General features: G+C 42.4%; 1 protein-coding gene across 2 annotated transcripts in view; it reads left to right on the plus strand.

Annotated features, from left to right (window-relative positions):
* The window catches only part of BMPER (BMP binding endothelial regulator), a 242,340-nt gene extending 236,628 nt beyond the window's left edge, over positions 1-5,712 (plus strand). For both annotated transcript variants that reach the window (XM_025464605.3, XM_025464604.3), the window contains exon 15: positions 3,981-5,712. In XM_025464605.3, coding sequence (XP_025320390.1) covers positions 3,981-4,162 — 182 coding nt within the window. In that variant the 3' untranslated portion in view covers positions 4,163-5,712. The remainder of the gene's footprint in view (positions 1-3,980) is intronic.
* Positions 5,713-19,997: the final 14,285 nt, after the last annotated feature.

Here is a 19,997-nt window from a genome sequence, read left to right on the forward strand (position 1 = left end):
TTGGTGGTGGTGGTGGGGTAGGATGTCAGGCATCAGGAAGTTCCCTGATGATACTAATTTTCAGTTTTGAATACCATTGGTATATAGAAACATAACACATGGATATAGTTACTATGTGTGAATTGTGTTCAGCTAGGATGTGTTCAAATTATTAGGCAAAACAATGTATAGAGTATTCTGTTAGCCACTGAAAAGAGAAAAAAAAAACTTTGAAGGGATCTGTCTAAAGCCAAAAGATTATCAGAAAAGCAAGCAAGATTTAAAGGAAGGGTTATGTCGCTCTACTCACTCTCTCATCCACATATCCATGCATTCTATCACTCAGTGGTCCTCTGACTACCTACTACATGTTAAACAGCACACTATTGCTGAAAATAAACAAAATAGTCTTTCCCTCTAGTAGCCTAGATTTAGTTGGAGAGAGAGAGAACACAAGGAAACAATTATGGTTCTAATTTCATGTTGTAAATGCAGTAATCAAGGTGGGCAGCAGGTGCTCTGAGTATTCAGTCAAGGGATAGCTCATCCAGGTAAGAGAGGTGGGAGAAAAAGTTGGGAAGTGTCTAGAATAGGGGAAGATGGGGTAGATGTTAGTTAACACTCAGCAAGCTAGATAATGGCACTAGATCATGACAAAAGGTAGGCCTGAGCATTGGCTTGGCTAGAGGAGGTTCCTAGTAGCCTAAGGAATACAATTAAATTGTGAAAAGCCAAAACAACTTCATGAATTTACACAGTGGAAGTAATGTTAGGGAATGTAGCATTAACAAGTAGTAGTAATTTTTTTTACTTAATCGGCTATCTCACTTGGGATCCAGCCAGAAAACAAATGGCACACTCAAATTTACTAATTAAGTTTAATAGATGGACTTCTTGAAAAGGAATAAATAAGGTGTAGGAAAATAAAGAAAAGTCCAGTGCCCTGGAAATTAACTGTTTTTACTCAAGATATTTTGACACCAAATGTATGGGTGTTTTTCTCATACCAACAATTCTCCAAAGTTCCAGAAATCAAATGGGTATCCTACAATTCAATTCAATTCTGACACTAACTACACAGAGTTAGCATCAGACTCCACAGGCTTAAGGGCTCAGTGTCACAAGACTGCCCACACTTCAGATGCCATTTGCAAGTGTTAGGTCCCTAGGTTACCCTCACTTCTGTCTGCCTTGGCTGCGATCCCCCTTAAAACCCCCTTTCAGACTTGACAATTTGCTAGAATGTCTCACTAAACTTTGGAAAACACTTTATTTGCTATTACTGATTGAGTATAAATGATACATATGAACAGACGCAAAGAGGTACATACAGCAAAGTACAGAAGGGTCCTGGCACAGGAGTTTCAGTCCCAGTGGAGTAAGAACACCACCCTCCCAGTACCTGGATATGTTTATCAGCTCTGAAGTTTTCTGAACTTTGTTGTTAGTCATTTAAGAGTTTTTATGGAGGTTTCATTATGCACGTATGATTAATGAAATCATCACCACTGGTGATTAACTCAATACCCTCTCCCTCTCCCTTTCCTGAAGATTGGGTGGCAGGGATGAAAGTTCCAACCCTCTAATCTTGCCTTGGTCTTTCTGGTGACCAGCCCCCATCCTGAAGCTATCCAGGGTTTCCTAACCACCAGTCATGTCATTGGCACATAAAAGACACTTACTACTCTGGAGATTCCATGGACATTAGGAGATTCCATGTGCCAGAAACTAGGGACAAAGGCTAAATATATATTTTTCATTACATCGTACCCTGGCTCATAACAGAGAGGCTGTCATCATTCCTTGGCCTAAGAGGCGAGGGAGGGGTTGGCTATCAGAATTTGGGACACAGAGAGCTCTGTAGAGTATGAAGCCCTACTCATTAGGAGCAGTGACATTTGCTGGAGGGGTGCAGTGGATCACAGTGATGCCAGAAGGAGAAGGCTAGGTAAATAAGTACCTGGCCCCACTCTCCTCCTTTCCTCCAACTGTCTATGGGTATTCACCATTCAAAAAGGAGCCCATTGAAATATCCTTGGCGGTCAACACAGAGCACAGGCATAGAACAGGTTAAAAAAAGGAAGAGAGTGGATCTAGAGGGGAGAATGGAAAGTATCCAATCTACTCTCTGGTGTAGTTAGATCTGTCTTCGAACTCATTCAGATTTTCAGCAAGTATTCGTTGCTGGCTTCTGAACCCAATGCCCTTTAGGTGCTAGAAATTGTGCTAAGAGCTAGCAATATTGTGGTAGACTAGGTGAAAACTGCTCTGAGCGAGTTTATATTCTAGTGTGGGAAGTCAGAGAATAAGCATGTTACAAATGTAGAAATGATAGTGTTATGTACAAAGGAGAAAAATATGGAAAAGGAATAGAGAATGTGGGGATGCCATTTTGGATAGAAAGTTACTTTTGAGAGGACACCTCAAAAAGGTGATAGCAAGCCAGGCATAAAGCCAGTACGATTACATTTGATGTTTCAGTATAATTGGCTGGTAATAGCTACCAGCAACTCATCCCTCTATTGCTATATCATGCCATGTATCTCTACCAACAAAGCATCTTACACAGTGGCTTTGTTCAAAACAGGTGGCTAGTAATGGTTAGTCTACTTTATTTAACAGTCTGACCAACTAGAACAGGATTAAAAATGCCAACACTTATTATGGAAATTAGAGTCCATATAGAAAAATGATAATTATAGAGCCAAATATTAGAAAATTGGTTTTACTCAGATGTTTCTCAAAATTCTGTGTTACATATGTTCACATTTTTTAGTAACATGTAAGAGCTTGTGAGTGATACTTGACTACTCTACACAGGACACCTTTTTCTCATTTGTTTTTAATTAGTGTAATGGGTGCTTGAGGAACCTGCATAGAATTCAGTTTTGCAGTTGTTATCAGCTTATTGTAAGTTAGATATGGTCAAACATGAATGTTCCATGGTAACTCTAAATATCTAATTGGAAAGATTCAACATAAGGTGCACTTGCTTGAAAGCCAGTTCATTTTTTCACGTTTGCAATTATATAATTCTTTGCAAGGTATTATTTTGCAAACTACATAACCGAGTAGAGGTGTCTAAACTGATGATTTTCCATTGTTACTAATTTTGTTTGGAGTGACGTCAAATGAAGGCAGATTGTTATTAGTGTTCATGGAAGGTCCCTTTTCTAAATTCCTCTTGTGTCAGCATTCCTACTCATGAGAATGAGGGATGGCCTCTTTGACTGTCACTGGAAATAAGTCAGATAGGAACGTTTGTATGTCATAAAACTTCCAGAATGTTGGCAGTATTTTTTCTGATAAATCTATTCATAAATTTTCAGGAACTCTCAGAATATTGTCAGAATCAGTTTAGCTCTAAGTAAACAAAGATAGAAAATTGGTTATGATTTGGCTAGATCATTACTTTTATATTCTCTGACCAGTCAGCCACATATTTCCATCTCCCCAGTCACATATCTCATTTTTCCTTGCTTGGTTTTACCCCACTCTTGCTCTAATTTGCCTCAGATTGATCACTATGATTAAAATATATCACGTATCTTTGGTAGGGGTTTTTTTTTCTGTATATGTAATTCTGTATACTTGAATATTGATGTGGTTGCACAAAATATTCCTATTCATCACAACCTGATAGCTTTAAGCACCACTTGGAGTTGATTTTTCATACTGTTCTCAATGACCAAATAACCTCACAGACTTCCTGGTAGCTTCACTAATGTATAGTTTGTCTTTTCTGGGAATGAAAAGCTTTACATTTTATTTTATTTTGAAGTTCACTAGCCCAGCAGGTGGATCTTTGATGTTGTTTGTTCAGGTGCAGGTGATTTGAGGAAGGTCAGATGTTTGTTATTCCTTTGTTCAAATGCAAACGTGAATCTGTGCTGTGAAAGGGCCAGTGCAGTGGGTGACAGGAGCCTGCAGAATGGCATTGGGCTGAGGTTGAATTGACGTGGCCATTTCTCCACGTCCCACCTGTGTCTCCTTTTTTTCAGCCACCCAGTGCAAGCACGGAGCTGTGTACGATACCTGTGGTCCAGGATGTGCCAAGACCTGTGACAACTGGAATGAGATTGGTCCATGCAATAAGCCATGCATTGCAGGTTGCCACTGTCCAGCAAACTTGGTCCTTCACAAGGGAAGGTGCATCAAGCCAGTCCTTTGTCCTCAACGGTGACCTTTGTTCTGCTCCTAAGACTTTGAAACATGGTGTCCTTGACACTGAAGTGGAAGAGCCAATGAAGGACTGCAGTATTTGTGTGCTGATTCTTCAAATACACACACACACACACACATACACACAGAGTATATATGTGTACATATATAGATATATAGATATATTCAGAAACATTTCATCATTTATATAAACTATAGGTGGATTATTATATGTATATTTTTTGCTATAAGACATGTATTATTTCTAGGATCCTAATCTGTAAGCCATTGGATACATTGTATAAATAAACCAGGTGTTTGTAATTTAATAAGGCAGCATGCAGACATATTGGATGGCTTTAACATCACATAAATTTGTCATTTTTAAGAAGTTTTCTAAGAAACCTAAATTGCCTGCCTGTATTAATTTTAGCTTTGAATCAAGACTTGCAGTTGAGTGGAAAATGTGTTTCTCTGGAGAAGGGCAAAGTTATCTAGGGGCATCCTGTGCTTCCAAAGAGAGGAATGTATGCCTGAGAGAGATGGCTGGTGATTGGTGACAGGCCCTAATGGTGCATGGAAAGCAAGGGATAGGTTGTTAGACTTTATTGGGTCATGGTCCAATATTGTTTCCAAAACTGATTGGCTAGTTGCCAAGAAATATATATTTGTCAGTGGAGCATAACCAAAGAATTGAATGGTTTCTTGCCATCTTTGCATATTCCTTGAGTCACCTAATTATACATGTGTGTATGATGGATGTGTCCATTTATATATCACAGTGAGATTAAAGAATGTTTGGGTGACATGTTAGTTTTATTGAGCATGAGCAGATATTTGGAGAAACTTTTGCACAACCTGTGAAAAAAAGAGTCATTTCTCTAAATCTTAGAGCAATTTAGGATGGGCAAGTATAATGGGTTGATGTTAGCCATCTACATTGTGTGACTATTCCATGTTTAAAATGAAAATCATTATTTCTAGAGGATTCCTAGCCCAGTGCTATTTGGTGACTGTTAGTATGTCATAATTATTATACAGAAAGCCTTTACTGACTGGTTGATTTAACATCAGTCCAAACAAAGACTGGTTTCTGTACTTGCTCTAATTTACTAGTAGTTTACTACTGGTCATCATGTGAGCTTGCTGACTTTTGTTTTCAGTTGAATAAATGAAAATGTCAACAAAACAAAACCCACTGATGTCTAAAAATACTGTGTTCTACAGTGTAGTAAATAAAGGGCTTAATATTTAAAAAAAACAGATTTTCTCTTTCAAGATGTGCTGTGTTATACTTCATAACTAAGCCATATCACTTTCGGGTTCATCAGTTTTATAACAGTTTTATTTAAATATATTTTATAAGACCTACAATACTTGATTTTTATAAAGAGTACTATTAATAGTAGCAAATCCCCAAATTTTTGACAATCAGTATATTGCCGTTGCCTGTTATGACATTTGTGTTCCCTTTACCCATACTCATGACAGCTGAAGTATTAATTTGGATTCTTTACTGGGACATCTCTAGTTGTTTGAGTAAACTGAATAAAGCCCAGAGTATAATATTGACTGGCTGGAGCAGTTTTTGTTATTGTTATTGTTTTCTGTGGGCCTTACCTGAGGTAGCCCTGTCATTGCTTTAGTGCTACATTTGGAAAGAGAACTTTTTAGGGGACTTGGGTTCTAAGTATGGTTGTGACCCTGTGCGCACTGTTTAGGCACTTGGAGCCACACTTTTTCTTATCTTTAACACAAAGAGGTGGGGTAGCATATGGGCAGGGTTAAGAATTAAGAAAACTAGACACCCTGCTTCTGGTGAGATCACTTGCACAGAAATCTGAGACACTTGGAGTTTGCAAAACTCTTATGTTTATAATGTCATGTATTTCTTCCTGTACTGAAATGAGGGATGGTGTGAATCAGTGGGCCACTCCTGGTTGGTTCCTTTTTAGATTATCTTTAAATTCTTTTCTAGTTCACTCTGGGTTTTCTCTTTATGAAAGAGGGATGCAGAAGGGAGAATTGTGGATGGTTATTTACTGCTCATGATTCATCCAAGGACTAAGTTGACTCTGCCCAGTAATGTTTAATAGCCTCTAACCCAGCATTTTACATCACATCTAACCATGGTGAATGAGAGGGAGACTCTTCCTCATGGACCAACCCTGTCAATTTGGGTGACTTGATTACAAGTTCGTGTGATGTACTTTATCCGTGGCTAGTTTAACCTTTCTACACTTTCTTTGTTGTTAAGAAAGAGAAGGCAAAAAGGACAGAGAGTTGTACAGGCCTACTAATCCAAGCAGGCAGCTCTCTGATAGGGGAGCATGGGGAAATGAGTCAAATGGTCCATTTGGCATGTTCTGGTTTTGGCTGTAGGCTATTGATGAACAATGATTTTATCAAATGCTTGATCATAATAAGGATTAATCAAATGGTTTGATGGTAGTGGCCCCATCCTATTTACATGGGATATTTTCAATGGGTTCTCAAAGCCAAACTCCTGCAGAGTTAGAGAATTCAAAATAAAAATATTCTATTTTGTTCTTTAATGCATATAACCCAGGCTAGCAATTCATGTTGGCGCCATAGTATATAAAAAATTAAAAGACGGTTTAATATCACTCTGTCTACATGTATATAATCCCTATTTTAATTATACTATTAGCTATGAAGATTGAATTTAATGATGGACAAATGCCCTTGATCAAGAATAAGCACAATAATGATTCCAGCTGCATGTAGTTGGTGCTCAGTAAAAGTAAGTACTTCCCCTCTCCCAGTGAAAATAAGAACGGTTAAAGATTTTGAACTCAAAGTTTTGAACTAAGAAGAAAAATGAATATTGGATGTTGACAACATCAGTTATTTGTGAAAAATGTGGCATGTTGAAAATCATCAACCCTTCAGGTAGAAGGTCTCCCCTTACTAACTTGTTGAGCATTTCCCGAGTGTCTGCCCACCAGCTTGTAAGGGGTATCTCCTAATAAAATGAGAGGAGCCCAGTGGTTGACTCTTCCCCAGTTTTGGTTGAACATGGATAAACCATTCTGACTGGAAAACTTGTTCTTCTCATGAAATGTTTCCAACATATGAAAAGGTATAGTGCATAATGTTATAAACACCCATGAATACATTATCCTAATCAAGAAAAACAACCTGGTAGGTAGTCAATAAATTTTTCTTACATAAACAAGAAAAACTGTGTGGAGTTTTCTCTTGTTGAGTTTCTGTTCCTTTGCTGCTCTCTGTCACTCACATTTGTATGGATCTGACAAATACTAAAGATGTGAGCCGGAAAGCTCTCGGTATGGGAGAAGGAAATGCCTTTGGGGACAGGTGCCAAGATATTTTAATTAGCTATCTCCTCCAAACATAACCCTCAGAAACAAGCAAAAATTGTCTCTAATTCTAAATCCTGAAGTAAAAGCCTTTTCAGAAACCAGGATTTTAATTCTGAAAATTGAGAATGTTCAAGTGGCTAAGAATGAACAAAGAAGGAAAAGAAACCAATGCTGGTGATTATGTTGACCTTGAATTAAGAACCTAGACATTTAGTCCTTAAAGGGAGCCTTTTGGGCTTTAGAGCCATGTTACTATATTGGGCTTCATTCAACCAACTGAACGACAAGCACTTGCATGAGATCCATTTTTGCTATGGTTCCCTTTCAGATTCATTTTGAACAAGCCAGCTTTGAAAAGATTAATGTGGGGGAGAAGCATGGGAAATCCACACACAAACAGGAGCTGCAAAGGAGAATTCAGAGTGAGCCTGGCCAAGCAGAGCGGGAAAGTGTGTTCAGGTGCAGGGAGAACAAAGAGCCAAGGTTGCACCATAAGTGATGTGGAGTGAGGAGAAAGAGTGCAGCACCGTGAATGGAGGGCCTGCTATTCATGCCAAGAAGCCCGAGTTTTATTCTTTGGGGCAGTACTTCCCAAAGTGCTGTATGTTGCAGCGCGTTCAGAAAATAATATTTGTCTGCGTTGGGGTAAAATCACAGGGCCGTCTGCAGCTAGCTCTTCTGTGGCTAGAGCTTTGTGTCAGTGAGTGGAGTCAGGTGGGAGATGTCTCAGTTCAAGTGAAAGGTGAGGAGCCCCCAAAACTAGGAGGTGGGGGTTAAAAAGGAAGACGTTTGTTACAGGTTGAATGGTGGCTAGGCAAATTTCTGGCTTGAGTGACGGGTGGTAACAAAGCATGCCAGTCTGTTACACAAGGAACGTTGGCTGGGGGATGGTGGTGGTGGTGGGGTGCAGATTTACAGAAATTTCTATTGTAAATCAAAATGTTTTCTTTAGGTTGTGTTTGGTCTCTAATTCCATAGACATTCTGAGCATTCGGTTGAAGACATGGGCCTTCAGACAATGACAATTACAGTGTAGGGCTTGTGACTTGTGGTGAACCAGGGGAGCACACAGCTGGCCTTGGAGCCTCAGGAAGACCAGTTTGGGGTTTTATGTTTGGGGGTATGTCGGTGAAGGTTTGCCAGAGAAAGTGACTCCTCACATGAGCCTTGTTAGGCTAAATAGGCTCCACTTATTCCTTACTAGGCTGAATAGGCAATAAAGAGGTGTGTGTGTGTGTGTGTGTGTGTGTGTGTGTGTGTGTGTGTCTGCAGGGATGGTGCAGTCACTGCGTGGATAAGGAGAAAAACAAGCAGGTAGCCTGAGAGTGCAGAGAACAACAGGTTTTTGGTACTTTGGGGGTATAACAAATACACAGAACTTTCCTGAGTTGTGGCAATGTGGCTCATGTGCTCTGAGAGATTTTGCAAACTTCTCTTGATTTCTAATTGGATGAGCACAAGCGGAGTTTGGAGAACTTTGGGCATTTTGTTATAAGCCCTCCTTGCTTCCTGCACTTGGGTATATTCAAGTTTCCTTGATGTGTCTTCTGCGCATCAAGAGAGGGAAGGAAGAGAGAAGAGGCTTCTAATGAGACTGTTCTACGTGACCTTCAGTGTTGAACTGCATCGTGAGGAGGCATGTTTCAGACCCCCTAGGCCCTGGCTGCCTTTACAGACTTGGTCCAAGGCGGATACACTTAACCGTGCTCTGGCTGTGGCCTGATGGTAGGGATAAGGGAGGTTTGGGGTCCAAACAGCTGAAGCTACCAGTGTCAGCAGCTCTGGTCACACCAACAGGTAAAAGGGCTGGAAAACATAAGCTTACCCAGAGTTCTGGCTGGAACAATCTTGTCATGTTTTAGCCACATTATGTCATAATCCAGCTTATGCTTTAAAAGCTGACATAAACTTCTTGTCTGCTTCCTCCAACTGGAATTTGGCTTACCAAGTAATTCTTCTCAGGGGTTCTTTCAGCAGTGAAATTTTGGGCTTTGGAAATGTTTGTGGTGATGAAAAAGTTTCGCTTTGGCTCCGAAAGTGTAAATACCATTTGTTATATTGCCATTTTCACCATGTTCCGACATGTAATTTAAAGAATTGGATCCTGAACAGCTCCTTCTGGCTCGGGTGCTGAAGCAGGCATGAAGGGGCCAGGAAGGCAGCAGGAAGCCTGGCCAGATCCCTCCCCGCGCTCAGCAAGCTGCTCTGGGAGCCTGTGATGTAGGTGCTCCTGCTCGGTCACCTGCCCGCTCCTGGAAGAAGGCAGGCCCAGGAGCCTCACTGTGAATTCCCCTTGCTTTCCCGGGGACAGCCAGGCCAGGAGAAGCCTGTCCTACAGCACTCCCCTGCTCACCTAACTTGTTTGCAGAACTAACTGGCTCTGATAGGAAATTGAAGTGGGAAGAAAGCAAAGGTCAAAAAAAAAAAAACAGGTTTATCCACAGCACCTGCCACTCCCATCGACCTCGAAAACCTCAGGATGGACATAGGACAAGCGGCTTGATCACACTGTAAAGCACTCTCCACTCTGCTTCATGTGATGATATTTGGGGAATATCTGTTTTCATAGACGGAGCAGCCCAGCTGGGCAATCTCATTTCCATGATGATGCACACACCTCTGTTAACCCTGTGATTCTTTGAGATGCATTGGAGGGAATCCTTCCAATGGTCTGTTAATATATGAGCCCATCCCATACAAAGGCCCTGGCCAGTGACTTTAAACCGTTTTGGTTTGCCTGTTGAGATCCCCTAGAACTCATGGCATGATTGTCTTCCTCTTTTTTGAGTTGCCATTGGCTCAGTTCACAGACTGATTGGGTTGTTTGGGTTAAGGGAGATAAAGATGGTGGCCAGAGGAGCATCCTGGAGAGACTGGAATGTCCACCCAGCCGGGAGGTGTTTGCTCTGCCCAAGCACTCCTGAGGATCAGAGTGGACCCATCAGCTTCACCCTTTTGGGTGGCAGGAAGGGAGGGAAGGCTTTTTCCACATTAATTCTGATTGTGCTATTTATTTCCTTTGGTTTTCCTCTGAGGGGAAAAATATCAAGGAGCAATATGGTATACAAATTTTAACTTTTTGTCTTAAAATAACATGAGTAAAATAAAAAATTGTTTTCAAATTTTGGGAATTTAATATTTCATTGGATTCAAGTTCTACCCAATATAATTTACTGAATGTTAAAATTTTCATATCTAGCTGATTTCAAGTGCATATATTCTGAACGCAATTTCCAAAGCAAAACTTATTTTCCTTGAAATTGGTTCCATGATTTATTGTGACTTGTTCATTTGGACTATCTGTTTTGTGACAGTAAATATACAGAAATATCTATCTAAATAATGTATATGCATATTCTTTTTCTCACATAACATTTATTATCTGTTCATCAGTAATGCATGTGACTTCATTTGTTTCTGCAACTCCAAGCACAAGTGCACAATCTTTTCTACTATGAAGGAAGGGGCAGACAGGGTAAGGCTGTGAGGCAAACAGCAAACATGCAACAGATATAACCCTGTGTACCCCTCTGCAGCGCAACCCAAGAGGGACTGGATCATACAAGAGTCATGCAGATGTAGCTTAATCTATGTTGCCTTCAGACAAATGGAAGAAATAAAATCTAGTTTTGAGATTATCATCCTAGGAATTTCATGGCCTGATGTGCATTGTCTTCAGGCATGTGCCATTTATGACACAGGGGAACAGAGTCCCCATGTCTAAAAACCTCCAGCAAACTCCTTTAAAGCTGTGATCTTTCATCCAGATGTCTAGGCTGCCAATGGTAGGAGCAAACTTCACGATGGACTGGCCTTTTTATGGCATGAGCTAGCTGGATGTCAGGGATTATGTGGGCCTGGTCCTATATGGTGCTTGGACTGTGGGTGTGGGCAGGTGCCCCAGGTAAGACACCGCAGATCATGGGCACAGGTGTGTACTTGCTGGGGAGGGGTTCCTGTCAGATGTTCCCTGAGCCTGTAGGACTGGCCTTGCTCTTTCTGTTCACACTTCTTGGCCTAGTAGAGAGAGGAAAGGTTTTTCCCTCACAGACAATGGGATCTCAGCATTTCCAGCCGAAGATCTCAACAGTTGGATCAGAGAGTGCAAGGCCAATGGCAACGCTTCCTCTAAGAGCAACAGATCAGAAGGTAGCTTCCAGAGATGTTTCACCAGGAATTCAAACAAACTGTCCTGTCAGCTGTTGCTTTGTGTCTCCTTCCTTCTACAGATCCTTCCTCCTCTCACTTTTCAGTTTTGTCCCCTTTTTTTTAACTTCTCTCCCCCTCTCCCTAAATGGAGCTTTCCCATGCTTCTCTTTCCATCTCCCTGATCCCCATTCCAAACTGGCCCACCCTCCTGGCTGCATCTTATGTTCCAGATCTCTCCTGGCACTTAAAATAATGTAGCTGACCTGGTTCCTACTCCTTCAAGAATCAATTTGTCTAAAATATAGTTAAGCTGCTCTGAGGTCTATGCATTGTCAGTTTTAGGTACCATATTTTCATTTTCTTATCCTGTGTCTTCTGGCATTTAACATTTTTAAGCAGTAGTCTATTTCTAATGTGGGCATTTAAGGCGCCATATCAGATCAGAAGGGAAGATATTTAGAGGGCAGGAGGACGTTCTGTTGTCTCTAGCAATGTAGACACTACCTCCATAGAGGACCGGCTCTGTTTGCCACATGCCCTTTGAAACCTTTTGTGAAACTTTAGAACAGTCCTTTTTTTTTTTTTTTTTTTTTGAATGCCTACACTTTCTGATGGCAAACGTTCACTGAAGAAAGAATTATTCTGTTTTCTCCATTTTTGTGTGCTGACCCACATCCTCTTTCTGGTGAACAGTGGCCTCAACTATTTCCCTACAGCAATATGACTGAATTGTCCAAACTTTTCCTTCTAAGGATCCTGGATGAAATTCCAGGGATATGGCATTAAAGTGCAACTCAGCTAAATCAACTTTGTGTCAGGTCTTAAAGATAATGTAGTTCAATCAGTCCAAGGATAATATATAAAATGTATTTGCCATCCCTAGGCAAGATGGCTGATCTCTCGAGCCAACTCCAAGCAAATCTGAGTTATTGTTTGTGTGCCGTATTGGGAACTGTGAAGTCTTTCCCTGACTCTGTTGGAAAGAAGGCCGTGAGCTAGTAGCAAGGTCTTCCCGAGAGGGGGACCAGTTTTATCTGCCCTCCTGGATCTCAGTGATGGGTTGAACTCCATGGCTACCCAAGATCACCCTTTAATCATCAATAAAGATATTCTAAAACACACACAGACACAACGTCAGAAATTCACTACTCCTTTAGGAGTCTTTTGGAGAGAATTTTATGTTCCATTCGACCTTTTGTTTGAGATACAGAAATTCCTGAGCATAAAAATGTAGTAAGGCAGCTCAAGCTGCTTGTCAAATTGCAAAGTGGAAACCTCAGCTTACAACAAATTGGTCTAATTAAGCCTTATTAAAATCGGTACCCTGGGGTGAATTTTTATCCCTTGCACAAAGGATGACATTGCAGAATTCCCATACTATGCAGGCGAGTCTGATGCTTTTATGGGTGAATTTTCCAAATTGGGGTGGCAAATGTGCCAGGGACTGCATCCCTGAAGCACAGGGGAATGTGTAACTGCTCAGTAATTGCAGTTTTCATTTGGGCAAATTAAATGGAAGTGAAAACAAAAGCCATGTCCTGTCTCTGCAGGCGTCTGGGTGAGCCAGGCTCAGAATGGGGGTGGGGAGTGGGGGCTGTCACAGGTGCTCCTGGGAACACAGCTCTCATCCTCTCCACTTCCCACAACTGCCCCTCATCTCACTTTGTTTTCTCCTTCCTTGAAACCTCAGGTGGGGTGGGGGGCCAGGGATCCTAACAGAGGGAAAAGAATCCCATCAGATAAGGTCCCTCTGCAGGGTTGGCCATGCTGACTTTGTAGGATAAGCTTCCATTCTAATGGGACTGCTATGTGGGGTGAGGACACGGTAGCCACTGGAGGTAGACTTCAAGGAGGAGAGCATGGAGAGCTGTCATCACAAGGCAGGACATGCTGCTCTCTGCTCCTTCCACTGAGCCCCACTTCGCCATCGTCCTCAGCTGCCCTTGCAGGGTCAGGAAAAGAGTGACTACATGGGAACAGTGGGAAATGGAGACTCATCCAATGGGTGAGTCCATGAATGTGGGGGTGCTGGCTGCACCCCAACACAGGGGTCACTGAAGACAAGTAGCCTGGTCTCTTCTGCATCCTGTGCCCTCAGTTCCAGACTCAAGCTGTTCAGCTGCCCCCTAGCCACCTCCAGGGGGAAGTCTAGCCTGCAGCTCACACTACAGCTCAACTTTCTCTCACTGTTCTCCTCTCTGACCTCTCCTCCCACCAACTCCTACATTTCAGTAGATGGGCCATGCTTCTCGTCCCAGAGGCCTGGGCAAGGGCGAGCTTGGAGAAAGTTTATTTTGGGAAGGGACCCCAGGGCACAATAGTAAAGGATTGGGGAGAGTCAAATGGAAAGAGGGAAATCCCACCCCAGGGGGTATGGCTGAGCTTGTTACTGCCCTGGGCTCCTGGGGACTCACTTTCAGTGGCTTCTCTCCAGAGAACCTGGGTGCATGTTACCAACCTGCTGCAAAGCACCACTGGTCAGAGGATGTCCCCATGGTATGAATTTCCTGGACCTTCCGGGCTTCCACAGGTCCCCGAATACCTGGGGCAGAAAGGGCAGGAGACATAAAGTGCAGTGAGGTTGGGGTCCTGCCAGGTTACACCCACGGGCACCCCGTTGCCATAGTAACTATGGGAATGAAAAGGTGAGTGGGGAGGTTATGAAGGGCGCAGCAGCTGGGAGCCATCCTTGACTCCGCACTCCCCGAGCCTCATGTTCGAGTAATTGTTGTCAACCTGACTTTTAAAATATATCCCAAATCTCTCACCAGGCCACAGCTCCTGCCGTGGTCCAAACTATCAACATCTCTTACTGTTGTGAGAGTTTTCTGATGGCCTTCCCACCCCTACCCTCACTTCCTTTCTCCCCACCCCCCATTCTCCACCCTCACCCACCCACCAATTCACCCTGAAGGTAGGAGTCAGAATAAACCTTTAAAAGCTCTATCATAGCATGGCCTGCCTCCTTTCGAAATCCAGCAACTACTCATCTCAGCTGGAATAAAATCCCAAATCCTTCCTAGGACCTACACAAGGTCCTTCCTAGGACCTGTATGTTTGGACTCTTCGGTCCCTTTCTGATCTCCTTGATTCCTTCTTGCACTCCTCTCCTCCTCTCACTCTGCTTCAGACACTCAGCTCTCCATAGACCTCTCTGCTGTCTTCAGGTGCCAGACTTGGTCTCACTTCCAGGCTTTTGAAGTTGCTGTTTCCTCTTCCCAGAATGCTGTTCCCACAGCTATTTGTTTGTTTCACTCATGTGACACACAACTTGCAAAGCCTCATGCAAGAGCTTGGGGTAAAGGTAGGAGGAAATACGAGAAGCCTGTTGCCTTCCCTGGGAGATTGTCCTCAGGGTCTGGTCTCTTACGCATTTTTTTTTGTTGTTGTCATGGTTTAGCTGTTCCATCCTTTTCTGTCTGTAAAACTTTGAGGAGTATTTGTTTTCTTTCTCCTACCCAAAGCTCCCCTATGTATTTCCAGTGGCATCAGTGGAGTTCCTGTAGCCAGCACCAGGAGCATGGGATTTGCAATTAGAAAAAGTTAGCTTTATATTCCAGGTTCCCTATTAATGTGTAGTGTGACCTTGAAAAAATTGCTTAATCTTTCTGAACCCCTGTTTCATCAACTGTAAAATGAAGACAATCCATCCTCATTAAATTGTCATGAGAATTTTAATGAGATTGTATACTTCCCCCCACCCCCTTCTGTGCCCTTTATAAAAATAGATCACTTACAAATTAGATGTTTTAAAGTCTGAGGCAGTCTATTGTCATTTTCAAGAGATAAATTCCTAGCAGGAGGGTGTCTGATACACACACACACACACACACACACACACACATATAGAAGATATGGGGGAGTTTATCACTCACTTCTTTTAGAACAACCTCCCACAGGTCTGAGGATGTTGAAAACAGAAAGGCATTTAAATGTAGACATAGATCATAGGAGGACAAAATCCTCACATGGAGCCAGATGAAAGTCTATTCAATGAGAGAGCAGATAGCCAGGAATCCCTAGATGCCCTGGGCTTTCTCTCCATTGTATTTTCTCTGGAAGGCCTGTGCCAGGAGAATCACAGAGAAGCCAAAGTCCCTATCAGAGTAAACTGAAAATTCTAGATACAGGAGTGAATCATTTTTTTGTTTGCCAGAGAACACTTCTACTTCAATGGCTGTGAACCTAGGACTGTGATCTAGAAGCCTCTAGAGGATATCAGCATTCTTTGGGCCATAGTAGGTGCATCATCCATCTGAGGGAGCCCTCACTTCTTACAGATGAGCACAATGAGGGATAGAAAGGTGGAATGTATATGCAGATTTAGCAGCCCAAATATATGCAGCTAATAAATGGCAAAGCCAGGAATGAAAAAGTCCATTTGATTCACATGATTTCCCTAGCCACTGTGAAGCCCCGACATAAGAGGTAGATATTCTACTGAGTTCAAGCATCCTGTTTATTACCTGAGGGAGGAGGAAGGTGAGGAGGATTAGGCCATCAGCAGGCGTTGCCATGGAACCTGAAGACAGTTGGGGAACCCATGCCCTTCCTTAGGGTACCAAAGCATAGGTAGCAAGTCCTGGACCAATGAGACATGGGAACACAGATGTTAATGAGGGAGGAGAAGTGCGTCAAAAAGGAAGACATCAGAGACACTATGCCTTCCTCATTGTCCCTTCCAGTTACAGAAGAAAGAGGCTATGCTTTCAATGAAAGCCCTAGGGGGTCACTTTCCAGCTGCAGGACTCAGGGCATGGGGTTTGCAGGGGTATAGTGCTTCAGGGAAGTTGCTGAGGGGACACAGAAGGGGTCAGCTAGGAAGGTTTGCTGTGCAGAGTCCTTGTTAGGATGGGATTGGAGGGTTGGTTCTCTACCAAATCCATTAATGTGCTCCATGAGAAAGAGCTAGAATTTGGATTCTCCCCATGCCTCTACGCTGGAAGTATACTACAAATAGCACTAGTTATGTAAAATAGGATTTCTGTCACTTTTGCTGTAATTCTCCTGCCACTTTCCCATCCATACCTCAGCTGACCCGGAGTCACCAGAATGAGACAAAGCAAGGGAAAATAGATGTTGGACTAGTGGGTACAGGGGTTTAGACCTTCAACACATGAATGGAGGGGGGACATGGTCAGTCCCTGAGAGCTGACTTCCTCTGACACTGCACTGACAGAGTTCTCTTGTTACTGCCAGTCAGGGGAAGGAGGGGTGTATCCATGTTCTCCCCTTGGCCCCTACTGACACACTGGGTGCAGCGGCGGCTCATCACTATCGCTGGCAGGAGGGGAGGTTAAGGTTTTCCACTAGCCCTCTACTGATACCACCAGGCTCAGAGAGGGGGCCCCTTGTTGTTGCTCCCCACATGGCCTCCCCTGCACTGAGGGGTGCTCCTTATTACCATCAGGGGATAGGAAAGTCCTAGTCTCCTATTCAGTCTTCTCTAACACCACCCGCAGGGGAGGGAGGCATCTCATTATAGCCTGGTGAGTATGGAAGTCTATGCTTCCCAACTGACTTTTGCTCAAAAGTAGACTCTCCTCAATTTTGCTGGACCCTATGTGTTGGAAGCAAATCACCACGGCCTAGCCCACTTCTCAGAGAAAGGTGTTACAATAGGGGTCAGGGCTCGCTGGGTGCCATGTCTGAAACCACCTACCACAGGGAGTAGAACACTGGTTAATAGTGCTTGACTAAAGGAATTACTCACCTAAGTCAGAGCCAGTAAAAGGGATCTACAGGCACAGGAAGCACATAATCTGGAAATAAGAACCGAGGCTATTCTCTCATCAGCTGCATGGGTAGGGAATCTCTGCATCTCTTGTTCTTCTGCTTTTCTTAGCTAATTGGCTACCTTTAATTGGCTCCACACTGGCCACTGCCTACTACTCAATTTGTCTTCTAGATGCATTCTTATTCATTCTCATTCTATTTTTCCTCCAGAAGTCTACACTAAAGGGTTCCCTTTCTATATGGCTTTAGACTGGGTTTGGCTATTATGTAGGACTGGCCAAGGTCTGGAGAGAATAAATAGAAAAAGATCTAGTACTTACTTCTCAATTCCTCTTGTTCGCCAACTAAAGGTCACATGGCTGTATCCACACAACTCTTTCTAGATCTTAGTGACTGCCCCTCTCTTGCTCCTTCTTACCTTTTGTTGGTGATGGTGTCTGCAATGACTGGACCTGGGATATTGCATTATTCTTTGTGGTTTTCCTACCCACACCCACACCTTTTTAAATAGCCCATTTTAAAAACTGTCCTCAAAATAATTAATTTGAATATGTCATCTGTTTTTCTGCAGAGACCGTGATCGATGTAGCCTTATTTGACCTCAATTTACCTCTTGACATTAGGGAGTCAGTTTCTTCTGACTCAATCTCTCAAATTCACTTTCGGATATCCAAGAGCAGAATCTAATTATTCCAGAAATATTTTTGATTGCTTCTGCCACTTTGGGGTCAAATCTCATTCCTAATCTAATTAACCATTGGCTGCAGATTGAGGATGGGATGGGGGACCCAGGTGCCTTGGGAAGTATAGGTTGCCTCAGAAATAGAGATATGCTAGAAAGGACATTATTGTCATTTCTATAATGAGGTAAGGGGACTGTAAGATCCCCTCTCTATCAATTCTTGTTTTCAGTGTCATCCCTGATTTGACTCCATCCTCAGTCAACTCTTTCTGCTTATAATAACTGCCCTGGGGAGCTTTCCTATACTGTTTCTCTGATCCACATCAAGAATCAAGTAGAAGAAGTGTGCCTGGGTGGCTGAGTCAGTTAAGCATCTGACTCTTGATTTTGGCTCACATCATGATTTCAGGGTTGTGATATGGAGACCTGCCTCAGGCTGTGCACTGGGTGTGGAGCCTGCTTGAGATTCTCTCTCTTCCTCTCCCTCTGCCCCTCCCTTTCCCCTTCCCTGTTCACTTGCACATGTGTGCACCCTCTCTGTCTCTCTCTCTCTCGAAAAAAAATAATCAAGTAGAGGAGCTGTGCAGCTGTGTTTCTCTGTCTACAATGAAGAAAGTGAGGATCTGATTGGGGATATATCAAACTTAGAATAACACAACAATTAAATGGAAGGATTGGAATTCAAGGTCAATTGCACTTACTGTTAGCATTTAACATACCGCAGATAGTTCTCATATTCTTCACATGGATTGCCAGTATCTGGGGAAAAAAAGGTGTCATTTTTTATCTCTCCTAGGGTGTTTATATGTTAGTATGGAATAAAATCCAAGTGATGAATAGGTGAAGCTGCACTGGAATAGATTTAATGGGAGAGGGGTTCTCCTGGGGCTTTTGATATCAACAGATGGACAAGTTGATGCTTATTATTGGGTCTGCTCTTGCCAGATAGGTAAAGGGAGCACTCTATCTCCTACCTGTGAGATGGTGAAGAAAGTTTAACATCAACTATGAGTCTTGAGGATAGGATATAGGATAAATTCTAAAAGCATTCCTTTAAGGAAAACTCTCATCTCCCAAATTGGATATTGGTGCCATTTTTCCTCTACTCACAACTGCACCAACAAATTTCTCTAATACAGATTCATTATTCTCCAGTTTAATTAATGAACTTCCATAATTAATGAATTAGGAGCTCCATGAAGTCCAGGATTGTGTTTTGCTCATTTCTGTTAACACTGAGATACCAAGTAGTAGCCAGCAGTATTCCATGAGATAGACTTTCAAGGCTGGTCAAGTAGAGTAGTTCCAAAGCTCCCAGGCAAAAAAGCTTTTTACAGTGACTTTACAGAGGTCAAGTCATTTGAAAATTTAACCAGAAGAAATTGGCTTTTCAAATTACATAGGCGATTTTTTTTCTAAGGTGGTAAAGACATTGGCAAAAAGCTGCACAGATTTCAAAAATCAGTGTAAACAAACCTCATCAATGCCTAGACCATTTCAAAAATGAGCAGGTCACATTTTGTAAGCCTCCTCATATATCCAGAGGATTATGAAAAACCTGAGTAGAAAGATAGAATATAAGAATTTAAAAGAATATGTACCATGGAGTCATAGATTTCATTTAGACTTTAGTAGCTATGTGACTTTGGGCAAGTAGCTTTCCTTTGAGCCTGTTTTTCTCATGCAATGAAAATAATGCCATCTAATCCCACTGGGAAGATTGGTTTAAAACTTATGCAAGTTACTTAGCATAGTGGCTGGCACATGTTATTTCTCAAAAATTGAGAGATATTTATACTATTACTATTATAGACATCAACCCAAATGCAGGCAGCCCAAATCTATAAATGTTAAAACGACAGCAAAAGAACTTGCCTCATGTCCGCCACTGACAAGAAATGGGCTACTGCCTCTAAAGAAAGCTGTTGGAGACCTGGTAAATC

This window comes from Canis lupus, chromosome 14 (genome assembly GCF_003254725.2).
Source record: "Canis lupus dingo isolate Sandy chromosome 14, ASM325472v2, whole genome shotgun sequence".
Classification (NCBI taxonomy): domain Eukaryota; kingdom Metazoa; phylum Chordata; class Mammalia; order Carnivora; family Canidae; genus Canis; species Canis lupus.